This window comes from Palaemon carinicauda, chromosome 1, assembly GCF_036898095.1.
Source record: "Palaemon carinicauda isolate YSFRI2023 chromosome 1, ASM3689809v2, whole genome shotgun sequence".
NCBI lineage: Eukaryota > Metazoa > Arthropoda > Malacostraca > Decapoda > Palaemonidae > Palaemon > Palaemon carinicauda.
Window position 1 is genome coordinate 291,211,260 of NC_090725.1, and position 20,581 is coordinate 291,231,840.

Consider the following 20,581-nt stretch of genomic DNA (forward strand, 5'->3'; position numbering starts at 1 on the left):
GTGTGTGTGTGTGTTTTAAGCTTTCTACATGTGTGGTACATGCAGTATTTAGCCATTCAAGTATAAATATGGCCACTGCCTTGGTGTTTTTTTTCCTCTGGTGCCCTCTTCCTTTACCAAGGTTAAATTTTTAATATGGGGGTTTATATATATATATATATATATATATATATATATATATATATATATATATATATATATATATATATATATATATATATATATATATATATATATATATATATGTATGTATGTATGTATATATATATATATATATATATATATATATATATATATATATATGTATGTATGTATGTATATATGTATATATATATATATATATATATATATATATATATATATATATATATATATATGTATGTATGTATATATATGTATCTATATATATATACAGTATATATATATATATATATATATATATATATATATATATATATATATATATATATATATATATATATATATATATGTATCTATATATATACAGTATATATATATATATAAATATATATTTGTATATATGTATATATATATGTTTATATATACATATGTGTATATATATATATATATATATATATATATATATATATATATATATATATATATATATATATACATACATATATATATATATATATATATATATATATATATATATATATATATATATATATATATATATATATATATATATATAGTGTGTGTGTGTTCGTGCGTGTACAACATCACCGGCCAGCTCTTTGATCACCGATTCTAATAATAGACACAAAATGAGTTTCGAAGTTATTGACGGCCTCTGATCTATTAGTGCGTTCATAATTTAAGCCGCAAAGTATCCTTGGGACCTTGGCCTACTTCGCGAGCGACCTCCGAACTCCACTCGATCAGAAAATAGCTTTTGGGTATGATAGCGTGACTACCGTGGATAATGTGCGTAGTGTTTTCAAGTACCTGCTGTCCGTCTCGAGAATAATAGAATAGTGCGCTATTTAATACTACGAAAAATATAGATTTTGTTGTTCTAGAGGAAGGTTAAGTTTATTTTAATAAACTGCCAACTGAAATGAAGGATCTAAAGGGAGCAATTGAATTTAAGAAGAAACTAAAGACATTACTTTTCACAAGATCATATGATTTGGAAGAGCTACAATCAAAGAATTGTATAAGTTATGATGAAAATATGTCGTTAGATGATTAATATGGACCCGCCCGAGTAGTTCACTTGACTTCAGTGGAGGGTTGGATTTAAACCCTAAACAAATAAACAAGTAAGCAAGTAATACATTCATTGTTTTATAATGTGCCTTTTAAATGAGATAAAGAAGTGCTTTACCGAGGCTGAAAATGTAGTTATAATTTGTGTTCAAGGAAACTAACCATTACACTCCATAACTCATCGTTATCAAGGCGTTAACTCACACATTTAACGCCGCGTCGGGATTGGCAAATGACCTGGTCGAATTACCCAAATGGTTTTGGGCGTATTCTACAACATATGGTTTAGGGCGGTCAGCTATGTTTATGGAAGGAAATATGACAGGAAATAAACTATGAACCAACCTAGTTTTTAACCTATTTCCTTTCACCTGTTTATTACGAGGTTAGTGTTAGACTAACTTTTGCAAAGATTACAAAGAAAAATTTAACTTTCGTTATTTTTGTTCAAAAAATTTCTTTCTCAAAGATAAAGAAACATTCATTGTTTTTGTTAATAATAATCGCAAAGATAAAGAAAAATTCGTTGTTTTTGTTAATAATAATCGCAAAGATAAAGAAACATTCATTGTTTTTGTTAATAATAATCGCAAAGATAAAGAAACATTTGTTCTTTTTGTTAATAATAATAGCAAAGATAAAGAAAAATTCGTTATTTTTGTTAATAATAATAGCAAAGATAAAGAAACATTCGTTATTTTTGTTAATAATAATAGCAAAGATAAAGAAACATTCGTTGTTTTTGTTAATAATAATCGCAAAGATAAAGAAACATTCGTTGTTTTTGTTAATAATAATCGCAAAGATAAAGAAAAAATCGTTGTTTTTGTTAATAATAATCGCAAAGATAAAGAAAAAATCGTTGTTTTTGTTAATAATAATCGCAAAGATAAAGAAAAAATCGTTGTTTTTGTTAATAATAATCGCAAAGATAAAGAAAAATTTGTTGTTTTTGTTAATAATAATCGCAAAGATAAAGAAAAAATCGTTGTTTTTGTTAATAATAATAGCAAAGATGAAGAAACTTTTGTTATTTTTTTTAATAATAATCGCAAAGATAAAGAAAAATTCGTTACCTTGGTTCCGTATATTTTTGATGGTTGGAAGCTATACGCATTTCTATGCTTGGATTGATGTTCTACATTTTTCTATTTCTTGTAGAATTGTGTCCAGAGAATCTTGAAATATTAATTCATTGGAACACAACCCTCACCCTAAATAAGAAATTATAATTTACATAGGATAATGACAAAACTCCTTTGCGCCCTTGTATTTCCTTTATAACTAACAAGAAGACTGTTAACTGATCATATGTCCCACATATTACACTGGAGAAAAATTGGATTTCGCCCACATTACGAATAATAGAGAAGGAATTACCATGGCTTCACCTAGAAACACGTCATTCCCTTGTTTTATGATATTGATGTGATAATATCCCTGGCAAATTAGCCTCATCTGACCCGCAGCAAAAGGCTAAAGTTGACCTTGCATGCGCGCTCGGTACCCTCATTATGGAGTGACTTACAACAAGGTTACGGGAATTGCACGTTAATCAATACCACTTGAAACTATATAAGTGTCTTCGCAAGGACAATTGACCGTGAATTGGTCGTGATGTGACCCACATTTTCTGACAATTTAACTGAATCAAGTAATTTTTCTGTTTCTAGAATTTTAACCTTTTTAAGGAATTCACGTTTTATTGATAGAATCTATATTTTTACCTAAGATTTTTTACTAATTCATTTTAAATTACATAGATTTAATATATAGTTAATTATTTTTTATCACTCAGATTTCATATATATATATATATATATATATATATATATATATATATATATATATATATATATATATATGTATATATATATATATATATATATATATATATATACATACATATATATATATATATATATATATATATATATATATATATATATATATATATATATATATATTCATCCATCTATTCACCCATTTTTAGAATATTTAAAGATTATAAGTATATACTGTATATACATATATATATAATTTTTTTTTCATTTATTTATTTTTTTTCCTTATCAATTGAATTTTGATAATCCTATAATGCTTTATATCCCGATTTTTTTTCGGGCCAGCCCTGTGAGAGTCAAGCTTGACTCATTGGGCTGGTAAAACTCCTTCTTTTAATAATAAAGTGACCCATATTGCTCCCCTAAGTGACCTTCAGCATCAACTGGCTGCGTCAATTGTGAATAATTGAGTCTTGCTCAAGAGCGTCGTTGGGGGTCACACACGTTGTAGGAGGATTGACTCGAAAGAAAGAAATCTACAATAATTATGAGACTTATTGTAATTTGTTATTGAAGTTTTTTATTTAGAATTTGAAACTAATGTCATTTATATTAGATTTATAATGTTAGTATCATCTACATTAGATTTTTAAGTATATAACTTGAGTTTATCCAGCTGAATGAGAATTTATATCTAATTCGGAAAAATTAACGTTGGTCAAAAGTTTACCTCGTATAAGATGTATGTTTTTTCTTATAATATTTCTATAATCGTGTGTTTGTACACTTACGTACAGCTATTGATTTTTGCTTTATTAGAAAGTTTAGGTATTATTACTAGGAATATTTGAACTCCAGAGGTATGGAATTATAGTCAAGAAAAAAATAGCTCGGGACAGTGACATTGCCCTAGCAATCAGGACAATGCCCTAGAGACTGACCATATATTATATGATCAGCGCCCAAGCCTCCTCTCCACCCAAGCTAGGACCAGGGAGGGCCAGGCAGTGGCTGCTGATCACTCAGCAGATAGACGTATAGGCTCCCCCAAACTACCCCCAACCTTAGCTCACAAGGATGGTAAGGTTGCAGACACTAATGGCAATGGCACTAACGAGTCTGAGCGGGACTCGAACCCCCGACTGGCAAACACCAGGCAGAGACGTTACCAATCAGGCCACAGCAACCTTGTTCGTTCAGTGTTTAAAATTTCATATCGCGTATTGTTCATTTACTGTTAAATCATCACTGCTGTATGACTTGAAATAAGTCTTCAGTTTCCTCTAGAAAGCCTTAATTCCTTCAATCATTCGGGTGTTTCGTGTGAGCTTATTATATTCGGGGCCGCATATTCAAAGGCTCTGAAGCTTAAAGTAGACATATATCTAGGTCCCAATAGTTAAAAGCCATCTGTAACTATTCTCGTGTCGACACGATCTGTTGGCTGCGCAATATGTAGTACTACTACTCTGGGTGATAGGAGGATAGATGTGAGAGAGGCAAGAGAGTGTGCTAGATATAGGAATGAATGGCGAGCGATTGTGACGCAGTTCCGATAGGCCCTGCTGCTGCCTCCGATGCCTTAGATGACCGCGGAGGTAGCAGCAGTAGGGGATCAGCATTATGAAGCTTCATCTGTGGTGGATAATGTGGGAGGGTGGGCTGTGGCACCCTAGCAGTACCAGCTGAACTCGGTTGAGTCCCTTGTTAGGCTGGAGGAACGTAGAGTGTAGAGGTCCCCTTTTTAGTTTTGTTTCATTTGTTGATGTCGGCTAACCCCAAAAATGGGGGAAGTGCCTTCGTATATGTATGTATGTATGTATGTATGTATGTATGTATGTATGTATGTATGTATGTATGTACTACTCTCCTCCGTAAGGCTTTCTATGCTCTTATGATTTGGATTCAAATAAGGTTTAAGTCGATTATTTTAATCTTCTGATCAAAATTTTCGCTCAAGGGGCCACCAGCTCCCTAACTGAGGTTTGTGTCTTTCCATGATGTGCTTTTATTATACCAATTTTATCTTGCGTTTAAGTGTAGCTTATGACGACATGGTTATTGCCTTGGCCTTAATGGAATGTATTTAAAGGTTAAAGGTGTCTGGTTTCAGTTCCAGTTCCATCAGAAAAGATGCTCACCAGAACGTCAGCCTGGCAAGCCCAACCCCCTACTGTGGTTCCCTACCACAGCAGTAGCCTCCCCAGTAAACAGCTTAAACTCACGGCCCTGGGCGGGGATCGATCTCTTGCCACTCGAATGCGAGGCAAACACGTTACCACCGTACTAGCCAGGAGGTTGAATATTTGTGAACAACTTTACACAAAAATTACTGTACCAATTTTGACCAAACATGGTAGTCATATTGGGTATGACCCAAGGATGAATCTGTAACATTATATATAAAGTACATCAAAGTACTATAGTCCATTTCTTTTAGCGATGCAGATTTGCACCGACTCGCAGCGGTGCCCTTTTAGCTCGGAAAAGTTTCCTGATCGCTGATTGGTTGGACTAGATAATTCTAACCAATCAGCGATCAGGAAACTTTTCCGAGCTAAAAGGGCACCGCTGCTAGTCCGTGCAAATCTGCCTCGATAAAAGAAATGGACTATAGGACTCAGCAGTACTTTGAAAAGAATCGCAATGTCAATTTTGTGTGTGAATAATATTACACCAAAACTATAGAACCAATTTCAATGAAACTTGACCCAAGGATAAATCCATTAGATTTTGAAAAAAATACATCGAAGCACAAGTACAGAGTGGAGTTAAGAGCAAAATGAGACGGCTTGGCGTGGCGAAGGTATGCTCTCTACTGATGCTATAAGCCTAAGGGCACAATTAGGGAAAGTAACTCAGTGAGGAAGGGAAATGAGGAAACAGTTTGAACAGTGGGCAAGAAAGAGAACTCTAATTAAAGACAGTGAAAGACCAGTATGCAGAGGCTATGGGGCTACCCAAGACTAGAGAACAATAGTTTGATTTTGGAGAGACCTCCTAAAAGAGATTTATACTATAGCTAAAGAGTCTCTTACCATGGAAAGTAACTCAGTGAGGAAAGAAAATGAGGAAACAGTTTGAACAGTGGGTAAGGAAGAGGACTATAACCAAAGACAGTGAAAGACCAGTATGCAGAGGCTATGACGCTACCCAAGACTAGAGAACAATAGTTTGATTTTGGAGTGACCTTCTCCTAAAAGATATTTATACTATAGCTAAAGAGTCTCTTATACCATGTCTGGTACTGCTAAGAGAAGCACATTTCTGTGTGTACACATTGTTGTGGATATTCGTAGGTAGCCCCCAAAATTTAAAGTGTATTTCAAGTGTATACATAGTAAAAACCGCTGGATATCATCCCAGAAAGTACTTGGATAAACATTCTGTAAAGGAACTTGTGAAAAATTGTTATTACAGGATTAGCCATACTACTTGAAATACATAAACTACAATCTACCGAAAGTACAAAATAAGAAATCTGTCCCACCCAGAGAAAGGATCAATCCTATACAGTACTAATTGAATCTATATCATAGATACTTTTGATGTCCCGGTTCTGATAACCTGATGAGTTATTGTACATTGTAATACTCTGTTCTAACTTTAATAGACAGCTAACGAATCATGTCGACATGAGAATAGTTACAAATAGTGTAAAATTATCGGAGCCAAGATGTATGTTTACTGTAGGCTCTAGAGTCTAGAGATTTCAAGTATGCGGCCCCAAGATTATACAACCAGCTCCCACTGGACACCCGAATGACTGATTTGAAATGCGAGACTAGGTATAGGACATGAAGAGTTTTTCCTTCTTGGTATGTGTTAATTCAACGAGATCTTTAGCTGTCGGAAAGCAAAGTATTTTGGTAATATGTCAATGTCCGTCAGCTTATTTATTAATTCCGCACTGTCCACTTTCTCAAAAATCTAATTTAAGAGCTAGAAAATATCCAGTTCTCGGTTATTAGGAGAAATAATTTCCAAAACGGTCTCCTTGTAACCCCAAGTAAGGAAAATAAGATGGGTAACTGTAAACCATTCTGGGCAATACAAATTGTCAGCGTCGTATATGAAAACGCTCAATTTGTCAATTTTCTTTTTTTATGAAAATCGATTTGTTTTACAACTCGAACTTTCCATGTTGTTAATCGTTTATATATGACATGTCTGTTTTGACGTTGTTACTTATTTTAGAATGATTTATGGTTAATTTGTTCTCTTCATTTATTTATTTCCTTATTTCCTTTCCTCACTGGGCTATTTTTCCCTGTTGGAGCACCTGGGCTTATAGCATCTTGCTTTTCCAACTAGGGTTGTAGCTTAGATAGTAATGATAATAATAATCTGAATTTTAAACCACTGGATGTTTTTTTTTTCTTTTTTTTTTAGTTATTTATTTTTTTTTTTTTGAAATATTCGGCCACATCACTCCGCATTTTCTAAACATGAAATTGTGCTTTAATTAGTCGAGGTCTGGTCTAATTTTGTTCAAGTTCCAGGACCCGTGGGAAAGGATCATAGCAAATTATGCAGACCTTGCATGTCAGTAGTCTGATTAGTATTCTTGTGGTCACATTGTTTTTAGGATTAGTTAAACCCTTGGACGACCTTTGTAATTATTTCATTAATTTGTCGGATTCTTTCGTCATGATGTTTGGCATTTTATCTCTGATTAATAACCACGGTCATATCATGAAGAACAATGTCCTGTGAGTTGATTTTTTTGTTATGCAGCCATGCCTGACATAATTGTTAGTGAGGCAGAACAAATGACTCATGTGTAGCTATTCATTATTATTATTATTATTATTATTACTAGTTGGTTGGAAAAGCAGGAGGCTATAAGCTTCAAGAGGGAAACTAGCCCGGTAAGGAAAAGAAATAATGAAACAGAATAGTGTGTCCGAGTTTAACTTCAAACAAGGGAACTTTAACCCAAGACATTGGAAGACCATGATTCAGAGGCTGTGGCACTACCCAAGAGTAGACAACAATGGTTTGTTTTTGGAGTGTTCTTCTAGAAAAGCTGCTTACCATAGCTAAAGAATCTTGAAGTGGTAAGTAGCCACTGAACAATTACGTTGCAATAGTTAACCCCTTGAGTGAAGAAGAATTTTTCAATCATCTTATTGTTGTCAGGTGTATGAGGAAAAAGGGGAATGTGTAAAGAATAAGCCAAAGTATTCGGTTTATATGGGGGCAAAGGAGAAATGAGCCAATCAAAGGACCCAATAACTCTCCAGTGGTAGCATCTTTGCATCGTTTGGTAAAGAACTAATATTAACATCAGCAAACTGGTTTGCCTTTTTATCCAAAGGCTGACCGGGAAAGGTGACCCACTATTATATAAATTAAGCCAGAAAGAAAATGTTGCCAATAGTTACCTGACCTAGAAAAAAGGATTGTGGTGGCTTATTGGAAACGTTCCTGCCTAGCGTTCTCCTGGACGGAAGATCTACTCCCACTCAAGCTCTTATCATTTCTTTTAGTGTCTGCATCCTCACCATCCTTGTGAGCAAGAGATAGGTTTTGGGAAATCATATAGGTCTATCTGCTGATTCATCTGCAGCCAATGACTGGTACTCCCTGGTCTTAGTTTGCATGGAGAGGGGCCTTGGGCACTGATCATACGTGTATATGGTCAGTCTTGGGTAGTGTCGCTGTCCCTCGCCTCTGCCATTCATGAATGGCCTTTGAACCCGTGTCGTTGAAAAGGGCATGTTATAGAAACCATTGAAAGGTCTCCCTATCACTTTCTGTCCGAAACAGCCTTCAAAAGGATTCTGTTTCGGAGAGGGTGAGGGCGGGGCAACTTTGATTGAATTGGGTTACTTGGGACGGGCGTGGGCGGGATGGATATGGATGTCACCTAAGTGCGTGTGGGAAGGAGGGAACCGCTCATCATCCTTGTCCCAGTTTTCTTCTTTTTTTTGTCTCCTTCAAGTGCAGAGTCCTTCCTTGTTGCTGCTGATTCCGCTGTTCCTTACATCCTTCCGTTGATTATGCTTTTCAACGTTTTTTTTTTTTTTTTTTTTTTTTTTTTTTTATGTAGTTACATCTTGATTTTTACTGTTGCTCCTTTTCTTTCGTTCACGTCCGTCCTTTCGAGTTGCTCTCTTTCTTTTTCCTTTCTTTATTATTAGTTCTTTCATTGTTGTTATTTTGTTTGTCCCGCTTTGTTGCTGTTTCCTTTTCTTCTTCCCTACCTTTATTCCTTCACCCCTTTGTCATCTCCATTATTTTTTCCTTTTTTTTTCAAGCTTTTATTGCATTTCATTCTTTTTCTACTTTTGCCTCTTGGTTCAAAGAAAATTACTTTCTTGATGAAAGATGATTTATGGCGCAGTATCAATCAGTGTTGTTAAACAGATGACTCACGATTATATTAAGCAGGAAAGACTCTTCTTATTTTTAGTCACTGTGATCACGTCAGTTGCATGTCAACGTGTATTTTTTTAAACTGAGGTTGGCCTGGTTTCTTAGGAGCATTGACTCGAGTGTAGGGTAATGTTTACTTTTGCCTTCGTTCGAAGATTGATTTGAACTGTTTATTGAGGTCGAGTCTTTATAACAGGGAGGTTGGCATTCGACTCACGAGATGCGTAATTTACTTGATTGGGCTGTGATGGCTAGTGCTTGAGAATTCCGGAAACCCTCAAATTGGGTCGTTGCGTGTTGTCTTGTACCAACCCTGCGTCACACAGTTGTACATAATGCCTTTTGTATATATTATGCTTGTATCTTTGCTCTTCCCTCGCACTAAAACGAACATGAAAATTCATGTCTGCTGTTTTCCTCTGTAACATTGTCATTTCCTCGAACATGTATTTTCCTGTTGCCTTGAGGTTTTGTATATAAAGGAGAGTGTTCTTTAATATAGACTCAGTTGATTGCATCCTGCCTTTGAGTTCACAACCTTCTCCCTCCTTCGTCACAGTCTGTACCAAAAACCGCAACTTCGGGACTCGAGAGTGGGTCAGTGAAACCCTCTTTTTGGGGAAGAGTGGGTCAGTGAAACCCTCTTTTTGGGGAAGAATGGTTCAGTGAAACCCTCTTTTTGGGGAAGAGTGGGTCAGTGAAACCCTCTTTTTGGGGAAGAGTGGGTCAGTGAAACCCTCTTTTTTGGGGAAGAGTGGGTCAATGAAACCCTATTTTTGAGGAAAAAGACACGTTTTATTCATTAACTTATTACAGGTGGATAATCAAAATAATATGGAAAGGTGCATGTAATTTTTCCTCCATTTCCTATAAGGTTACGTAATGTGAAATGCAGTAAATCTTCATTTAGATCAATGTTTCATATCTATTGGAAACATCCCCGCCTGACGATTGCCGGACTGGAGTTCGAGTCCCGCTCAAGTTCGATAGTTTCTTGTAGTGTCTGCAACCTTACAATCCTTGTAAACTATAGTCTATTTCTATTAGCGATGCATATTTGCACCGAATCGCGGCGGTGCCCTTTTAGCTCGGAAAAGTTTCCTGATCGCTGATTGGTTGGACGAGATAATTCTAACCAATCAGCGATCAGGAAACTTTTCCGAGCTAAAAGGGCACCGCCGCAAGTCGGTGCAAATATGCATCGCTAAAAGAAATGGACTATAAAGATGGGGGTTTATGGGAGCCTACAGGTCTACCTACTTAGTCACCAATAGCCATTGCCTGGCTGTCCCTGGTCTTAGCTTGGGCGGGGGCTTGATCGCTGATCATAGTATATATGGTTAGTCTCTAGGGCATTGTCCTACTAGCTAGGGCATTGTCACCGTCCCTTGCTTCTGCCACTCATGAGAGGCCTTTAAAAATGTATACACTTAATGAGTACCGAACACTTCTCCATACTGCTCTTCCAAAAAGTATAACCAGGTGTTGGGAGATGCATGATTTATTAACCCTTTTATCTTTGGCTTTTGTGAAGCAGTTCCGGTAGGCCCTGCTGCTTCCTCCGGTGCCTTAGATGACTGCGGAGGTAGCAGCAGTAGGGGACTCAGCAGTATGAAGCTTCATCTGTGGTGGAAAATGTGGGAGGTTGGGCTGTGGCACCCTAGCAGTACCAGCTGAACTCAGCTGAGTCCCTGGTTAGGCTGGAGGAACGTAGAGAGTAGAGGTCCCCTTTTTTGTTTTGTTTCTTGTTGATGTCGGCTACCCCCCCAAAATGGATGGATCTTTGGCTTCAATTGGGACTGAAACCACCTCAACTTACTATGGATGAAACTAACAATTTTCTTTATTCTTTCAGGGTTCATAATTTTGGTGTCTGCCTGTATTATTTATTACAACCTAGATTGCTTAGCGTTCTGGTCTATCACTATAATAGTGAATGTGATAATGGTGAAGGACTAACATAATTAATCTCTTTTATTTTTTCTCTTTGTTTCTTTTTTCTATTCCTTATACCCAAATATCTGTCAAACCTTCATTCCATCCTCACCCGGAAAATTCATTTTCCTTTATTATTCTTCATTAACCTTCTCGAAAATTATTACGAAACACTTAACATTTACATAACCCTCTTGTTAATTTTTTATTTTTCTCTGCTTCATAATTATTATTCTCATAAATAATTGGATTAATTTGTCTCGTCATTTTATTTTATTTTATTTTATTTTATTTTTATTTTAACATTGCATTACTGACCATATTACTTTACTTACCGTATTTACATTATTACACTATTTTACAATCTACATTTGCCATTTTTTAATGATATTTCCTACTTTTATTGATTTAATGTTTCTGAATATATCTTGATTTCACCAATCACCTACACTTCTTTTGTTTCCTTGGCCTTATTGAAATGTTTCTTTTCTCTTATCCATTGTGTACATACTGTATGCATTTTGATCCCATATCCTCCATCCTTATGCCACACATACATCTATATAATTATAATTCCTTGTTGATCCCATATCCTCCATCCTTATGCCACACATACATCTATATAATTATAATTCCTTGTTGATCCCATATCCTCCATCCTTATGCCACACATACATCTATATAATTATAATTCCTTGTTGATCCCATATCCTCCATCCTTATGCCACACATACATCTATGTAATTATAATTCCTTGTTGATCCCATATCCTCCATCCTTATGCCACACATACATCTATATAATTATAATTCCTTGTTGATCCCATATCCTCCATCCTTATGCCACACATACATCTATATAATTATAATTCCTTGTCTGTTCTTGGTATCACCATCCCTCTGCTATTCATTATTTCTATTTTCCTCGAATGCTATCCCTCTCCTATCCCTCTCCAATCACAACTATAAATGCACTACCCCCAACCTATCCAACGGCCTTTTATCCTCCCATCCTTTCCCCCTATCCTTTGGACGTCCACCTGTCTGCTCATAGATAAACAAGTACGCAAAGGAATGGGCCAAGCAACTAGCTTCTGAAGAGAAGATGGGCCACAGACCCGACGGCAAATATGGAGAGAACGTCTATTCTGTGTACTCGAATTCCAGCACATTTAAGGTATGTGTGGGTACAGATGTATGTTTATTATGAAGCTTAATTGTCGATAATGAATTTATTTTACTTTTAATTGTCTTTTAGTTAGAGCAGTTTGGTATAGTTTTTTTTCACTTACACATTTATTGAATGTAAAACATTGTAAAGATGTTCTGGAAAAATTATCCTGATATTGAATGTAGAACATTGCAAAGATGTTCTGGAAAAATTATCCAGATATTGAATGTAGAACATTGCGAAGATGTTCTGGAAAAATTATCCAGATATTGAATGTAGAACATTGCGAAGATGTTCTGGAAAAATTATCCAGATATTGAATGTAGAACATTGCGAAGATGTTCTGGAAAAATTATCCAGATATTGAATGTAGAACATTGCGAAGATGTTCTGGAAAAATTATCCAGATATTGAATGTAGAACATTGCGAAGATGTTGTGGAAAAATTATCCAGATATTGAATGTAGAACATTGTAAAGATGTTCTGGAAAAATTATCCAGATATTGAATGTAGAACATTGTAAAGATGATCTGGAAAAATTATCCAGATATTGAATGTAGAACATTGTAAAGATGATCTGGAAAAATTATCCAGATATTGAATGTAGAACATTGCAAAGATGTTCTGGAAAAATTATCCAGATATTGAATGTAGAACATTGCAAAGATGTTCTGGAAAAATTATCCAGATATTGAATGCAGAACATTGCAAAGATGTTCTGGACAAATGATCCAGATATTGAATGTAGAACATTGCAAAGATGTTCTGGACAAATGATCCAGATATTGAATGTAGAACATTGCAAAGATGTTCTGGACAAATGATCCAGATATTGAATGTAGAACATTGCAAAGATGTTCTGGACAAATGATCCAGATATTGAATGTAGAACATTGCAAAGATGTTCTGGACAAATGATCCAGATATTGAATGTAGAACATTGCAAAGATGTTCTGGACAAATGATCCAGATATTGAATGTAGAACATTGCAAAGATGTTCTGGACAAATGATCCAGATATTGAATGTAGAACATTGCAAAGATGTTCTGGACAAATGATCCAGATATTGAATGTAGAACATTGCAAAGATGTTCTGGACAAATGATCCAGATATTGAATGTAGAACATTGCAAAGATGTTCTGGACAAATGATCCAGATATTGAATGTAGAACATTGTAAAGATGTTCTGGAAAAATTATCCAGATATTGAATGTAGAACATGGTAAAGATGTTCTGGAAAAATTATCCAGATATTGAATGTTGAACATGGTAAAGATGTTCTGGAAAAATTATCCAGATATTGAATGTAGAACATTGTGAAGATGTTCTGGAAAAATTATCCAGATATTGAATGTAGAACATTGCAAAGATGTTCTGGAAAAATTATCCTGATATTGAATGTAGAACATTTTAAAGATGTTCTGGAAAAATTCTCCAGATATTGAATGTAGAACATTGTAAAGATGTTCTGGACAAATTATCCAGATATTGAATGTAGAACATTGCAAAGATGTTCTGGAAAAATGATCCAGATATTGAATGTAGAACATTGTAAAGATGTTCTGGAAAAATGATCCAGATATTGAATGTAGAACATTGCAAAGATGTTCTGGAAAAATGATCCAGATATTGAATGTAGAACATTGTAAAGATGTTCTGGAAAAATTATCCAGATATTGAATGTAGAACATTGCAAAGATGTTCGGGAAAAATTATCCAGATATTGAATGTAGAACATTTTAAAGATGTTCTGGAAAAATTATCCAGATATTGAATGTAGAACATTGCAAAGATGTTCTGGAAAAATTATCCAGATATTGAATGTAGAACATTGTAAAGATGTTCTGGAAAAATGATCCAGATATTGAATGTAGAACATTGCAAAGATGTTCTGGAAAAATTATCCAGATATTGAATGTAGAACATTGCAAAGATGTTCTGGAAAAATTATCCAGATATTGAATGTAGAACATTGCAAAGATGTTCTGGAAAAATTATCCAGATATTGAATGTAGAACATTGTAAAGATGTTCTGGAAAAATTATCCAGATATTGAATGTAGAACATTGTAAAGATGTTCTGGAAAAATTATCCAGATATTGAATGTAGAACATTGTAAAGATGTTCTGGAAAAATGATCCAGATATTGAATGTAGAACATTGTAAAGATGTTCTGGAAAAATGATCCAGATATTGAATGTAGAACATTGTAAAGATGTTCTGGAAAAATGATCCAGATATTGAATGTAGAACATTGTAAAGATGTTCTGGAAAAATTGTCCAGATATTGAATGTAGAACATTGTAAAGATGTTCTGGAAAAATGATCCAGATATTGAATGTAGAACATTGCAAAGATGTTCTGGAAAAATTATCCAGATATTGAATGTAAAACATTGCAAAGATGTTCTGGAAAAATTGTCCAGATATTGAATGTAGAACATTGCAAAGATGTTCTGGAAAAATTGTCCAGATATTGAATGTAGAACATTGTAAAGATGTTCTGGAAAAATTATCCAGATATTGAATGCAGAACATTGCAAAGATGTTCTGGAAAAATTATCCAGATATTGAATGTAGAACATTGCAAAGATGTTCTGGAAAAATTATCCAGATATTGAATGTAGAACATTGTAAAGATGTTCTGGAAAAATTATCCAGATATTGAATGCAGAACATTGCAAAGATGTTCTGGAAAAATTATCCAGATATTGAATGCAGAACATTGCAAAGATGTTCTGGAAAAATTATCCAGATATTGAATGCAGAACATTGCAAAGATGTTCTGGAAAAATTATCCAGATATTGAATGTTGAACATTTTAAAGATGTTCTGGACAAATTATCCAGATATTGAATGTAGAACATTGTAAAGATGTTCTGGAAAAATTATCCAGATATTGAATGTAGAACATTGCAAAGATGTTCTGGAAAAATTATCCAGATATTGAATGTAGAACATTGCAAAGATGTTCTGGAAAAATTATCCAGATTTTTTTACACATGATTTCCATTTATTAAGAGTTATCAGGAAAAATAATCCTGATCTTTTTACCATAAACATGATTTCCATTTATTAAGAGCAATTTGAATAAAGCTGAAATATTTTTGACCAATAATGTATAAAGAATAAAAGGTAATACCTTAAGAAAAATAAAATTCTTTTTCTTCCTCATTCAGATAAAAGGTAAAGAAGTAGCTGATAAATGGTACTCTGAAATCAAGGACCACGTCTTTGGCGAAGAACCCAAAGGTTCTCTTTTGAAATCCGGTGAGTATTTTTAATATGAGAGATTGATTTCTGTTTAGAAAAATTTCATTTTTAATGTGAGAGATTGATTTCTGTTTAGAAAAATGTTTAGAAAAAATTTCATTTTTAATGTGAGAGATTGATTTCTGTTTAGAAAAATTTCATTTTTAATGTGAGAGATTGATTTCTGTTTAGAAAAATTTCATTTTTAATGTGAGAGATTGATTTCTGTTTAGAAAAATTTCATTTTTGATGTGAGAGATTGATTTCTGTTTAGAAAAATTTCATTTTTAATGTGAGAGATTGATTTCTGTTTAGAAAAATTTCATTTTTAATGTGAGAGATTGATTTCAGTTTAGAAAAATGTTTAGAAAAAATTTCATTTTTAATGTGAGAGATTGATTTCTGTTTAGAAAAATTTAATTTTTAATGTGAGAGATTGATTTCTGTTTAGAAAAATTTCATTTTTAATGTGAGAAATTGATTTCTGTTTAGAAAAATTTCAGTTTTAATATGAGAGATTGATTTCTGTTTAGAAAAATTTCATTTTTAATATGAGAGATTGATTTCTGTTCAGGAAAATTTCATTTTTAATATGAGAGATTGATTTCTGTTTAGAAAAAATTAATTTTTAATGTGAGAGATTGATTTCTGTTTAGAAAAAATTTCATTTTTAATGTGAGAGATTGATTTCTGTTTAGAAAAATTTTATTTTTAGTATGACAGATTGATTTCTGTTTAGAAAAATTTTATTTTTAGTATGACAGATTGATTTCTGTTTAGAAAAATTTCATTTTTAATGTGAGAGATTGATTTCTGTTTAGAAAAATGTTTAGAAAAAAATTCATTTTTAATGTGAGAGATTGATTTCTGTTTAGAAAAATTTTATTTTTAATGTGAGAGATTGATTTCTGTTTAGAAAAATTTTATTTTTAATGTGAGAGATTGATTTCTGTTTAGAAAAATGTTTAGAAAAAATTTCATTTTTAATGTGAGAGATTGATTTCTGTTTAGAAAAATTTTATTTTTAATGTGAGAGATTGATTTCTATTTAGAAAAATTTTATTTTTAATGTGAGAGATTGATTTCTGTTTAGAAAAATTTCATTTTTAATGTGAGAGATTGATTTCTGTTTAGAAAAATTTCATTTTTGATTTGAGAGATTGATTTCTGTTTAGAAAAAAAATCATTTTTAATAATAGAGATTGATTTCTGTTTAGAAAAATTTTATTTTTAATATGAGAGATTGATTTCTGTTTAGAAAAAATTTCATTTTTAATATGAGAGATTGATTTCTGTTTAGAAAAAAAAATCAAGTCATGAAATGTTGAGAATATTAGAAAAGATACTACCACTAGAGTTATGGGGTCCTTTGATTGGCCAGACAGTACTACATTGGATCCTTCTCTCTGGTTACGGTTCTTTCCCTTTGCCTACACATACACCGAATACTCTGGCCTATTCTTTACAAATTCTCCTCTGTCCTCATACACCTGACAACACTGAGATTGCCAAATAATTCTTCTTCACCCAAGGAGTTAAGTACTGCACTGTAATTGTTCAGTGGTTACTTTCCTCTTGGTAAGGGTACAAGAGACTGTACAGCTATGGTAAGCAGCTCTTCTAGGAGAAGGACACTCCAAAATCAAACCATTGTTCTTTAGTCTTGGGTAGTGCCATAGCCTCTGTACCATGGTCTTCCACTGTCTTGGGTTAGAGTTCTCTTGCTTGAGGGTACACTCGGGCACACTGTTCTATCTAGTTTCTCTTCCTCTTGTTTTGTTAAAGTTTTTATAGTTTATATAGGAAATATTTAATTTGGTGTTGCTACTATTTTTAAAATATTTTATTTTTCCTTATTTCCTTTCCGCACTGGGCTATTTTCCCTGTTGGGGCCCCTGGGCTTATAGCATCCTGCTTTTCCAACTAGGGTTGTAGCTTAGCATTTAATAATAATAATAATAATAATAAAAGAAAAGAGTATAGCTTGTTCCCTGTCCTTGGTTTGTTAATGATTGTCTACTGCAATTTGTTTTTGTCGGATTTCATGTTCTAAAGATTTTCTGATTTACGCTTAAATCGGTGTTTATATATAAGAAATTTGTGAAAATGGAATGATGACTTGTTTTCTTCTTTAGTTTATGGATATAAGCAAATTTTAAAGCCTTGTTAAATTCACCTAAGTTGGGGTTATGCAGTAGCCTACACATGCACTGCATATTTTATTTGAATGATATACTGTGGCCGGGGGGGCATATAAAAATTAGAATAGCGCCAACGTTATCCCTGCGTGTCGTAAGAGGCGACTAAAAGGGACGGGACGAGGGGGCTGGGAACCCCCTCTCCCGTATCTACATCCTGTGAGACATCGACAAATTGTTGATGTCGGCTACCCCCCAAAATTGGGGGAAGTGCCTTTGGTATATGTATATATGTATGTACTTTCGACATTATTAGCACGGTTCTACACAGGGATGCCATGTAGTTCCAAAGTTTAAGAGAGGGTTAAAATACTCTGTTTCACCAGGAAGTAAAAATTAAAGAGGTTGAACATTAAAATGGCCGAAAGGGAGTAGGGCCGGGAGTAAAGTACTGCAGAGGACTAAAAAAAGTGGGTGTAGTTAGGGACGAGATGTTGCTAAGGAACGGCCATGGTTTAGCTGCTTAGCATGAAGTTAAGTCTTAACGAGGCACCGCCCTCCCATCCTACAGCCAGCAGATTTTATCGTTTGTTTTACAGCTTAATTCATAAATGTTGGGCAGTATACGTACGCAAGTTAATTTTCACAGTTAACATTCTAGTATAGCATATGGATATAAGTAGAATACTGTAAACTAAGAGTAGGTATCATTATGTTCAAGAGATTTATCTGAAAAATACACCACCTTGAAAAAGTACCTTCACAACGTAAAACCATCCTGATAAAAAGTACTCGAGATCCGATAATTTTTTGAGGGTACTACCAAAAAATGCTATTTACGCCCTCGGGAGAAAAAAGAAGCTATTTTGCTTCCAACCAAATTTTCCTAACTTCTGTTTTCCATTTTAAACCTACTAAGATGCAGAAACAATTCATTAGATTAAAAAGATAACCATTTTGTGGAAGTTGGACCTCTCTTTAGTTGCTATCTTCTCATCCACTTTTTTAAAATAGACTTTATAGAATAACTACAGAATTTAGTCTTTTTGAGTTAGCATAACGGTTGTTTAATCTTGGGCTTTGCAGGTCAAGGATATCCTGAAAAGGTTAAATGTAAACATTTCTAGCTTCACCAAGTTATCCCGACCTGTTGCAAGTTTAAACTAAAATATGTGAGGATTTAATAGAGGTACATATAATGTATTATAACGGTTATCAATTATGCTACATTATATCGGTATATTTGACCCATAATTGCTTTCGTGTTGAGATTTTTTTTATGTGGGAATTTCACAAACGTGATATCGTAATATATTTTACAAGGATTGTTGTATATTGAATATATACTTTGTATACACTTAAGTATAAGATGCGGATCATTTATATTCACAAAAGCCATCCCTTCACCCCCATGGACGTACCGGTACGTCCTTACAAAAAAATATGCTATAAAATTTTTTTTTCATATTTTTGATAATTTTTTGAGAAAATTCAGGCATTTTCCAAGAGAATGAGACCAACCTGACCTCTCTATGACAATAATTAAGGCTATTAGGGCAATTTAAAAAAAAATATGCTGCAAAATGTGCTGGGAAAATAACCCCCTGGGGGTTAAGGGTTGGAAATTTCCAAATAGCCTGGGGGTAAAAGGGTTAACTACTGAACTTTAGTTATAAAATTATATTAATTTGAATAGAAATAATTTAATTCAGGATAATGTTCGGGATTTTTCTCATGGTAATCCTAACAAAAAAGGATGCAAGCAGCTTGAGGAATTATAGGAAATTGTTATCCCCTAGAAGCCTAGATCCTTATCTAGTTTACAACTGCAATCAGGGTTTTGTTGTTGTAAGTTTACTATTCAATAACTAAACTTGTAGACTGTAACTTGTTATGCTTTTATCAGTGCAACAGTTACAAACTTAATTACAATGTACCACTCATTCAATCGGCCAACAGAGATATTATTATTATTATTATTATTATTATTATTATTATTATTAATATTATTATTATTATTAGCTAAGCTACAACCCTAGTTGGAAAATCAGGATGCTTTGAGCCGAAGGGCTCCAACAGGAAAAAATAGCCCAGTGAGGAAAGGAAAGAAGAAAATAAATAAATTACACGAGAACCAATTGAACAGTTAAAATATTTTAAGAACAGTAGCAACATTAAGATTAATATTTCTTATATAAACTATAAAAACTTAAAAAAATAAAACAAAAGGAAGAGAAATAATATAGAATAGTGTGCCCAAGTGTACCCTCAAGCAAGAGAATTCTACCCCAAGACAGTGAAAGAGCATAGTACAGAGGCCATGGTACTACCCAAGACTAGACAACAATGGTTTGATTTTAGAGTGTCCTTCTCTTTCTCTTTTATGAATGAAGTAGTTAAATCATTAGAGACTTATATTAAATTTCCATTTTCTTCAGGACACTTCTCTCATGGTTTGATTTTAGAGTGTCCTTCTCTTTCTCTTTTATGCAATGAAGTAGTTGATTATTAGAGACTTATATTAAATTTCCATTTTCTTCAGGACACTTCTTTCATGGTTTGATTTTAGAGTGTCCTTCTCTTTCTCTTTTATGCAATGAAGTAATCATTAGAGACTTATATTAAATTTCCATTTTCTTCAGGACACTTCTCTCATGGTTTGATTTTAGAGTGTCCTTCTCTT

General features: G+C 33.7%; 1 protein-coding gene across 5 annotated transcripts in view; it reads left to right on the top strand.

The window, feature by feature from the left end:
- Positions 1-20,581, top strand: part of LOC137657757 (uncharacterized) — a 196,870-nt gene that overhangs the window by 166,130 nt on the left and 10,159 nt on the right. For all 5 annotated transcript variants that reach the window (XM_068392251.1, XM_068392258.1, XM_068392240.1 and 2 more), the window contains 2 exons: positions 12,390-12,512; positions 15,688-15,778. In XM_068392251.1, the coding sequence (XP_068248352.1) occupies positions 12,390-12,512; positions 15,688-15,778 (214 nt within the window). The remainder of the gene's footprint in view (positions 1-12,389; positions 12,513-15,687; positions 15,779-20,581) is intronic.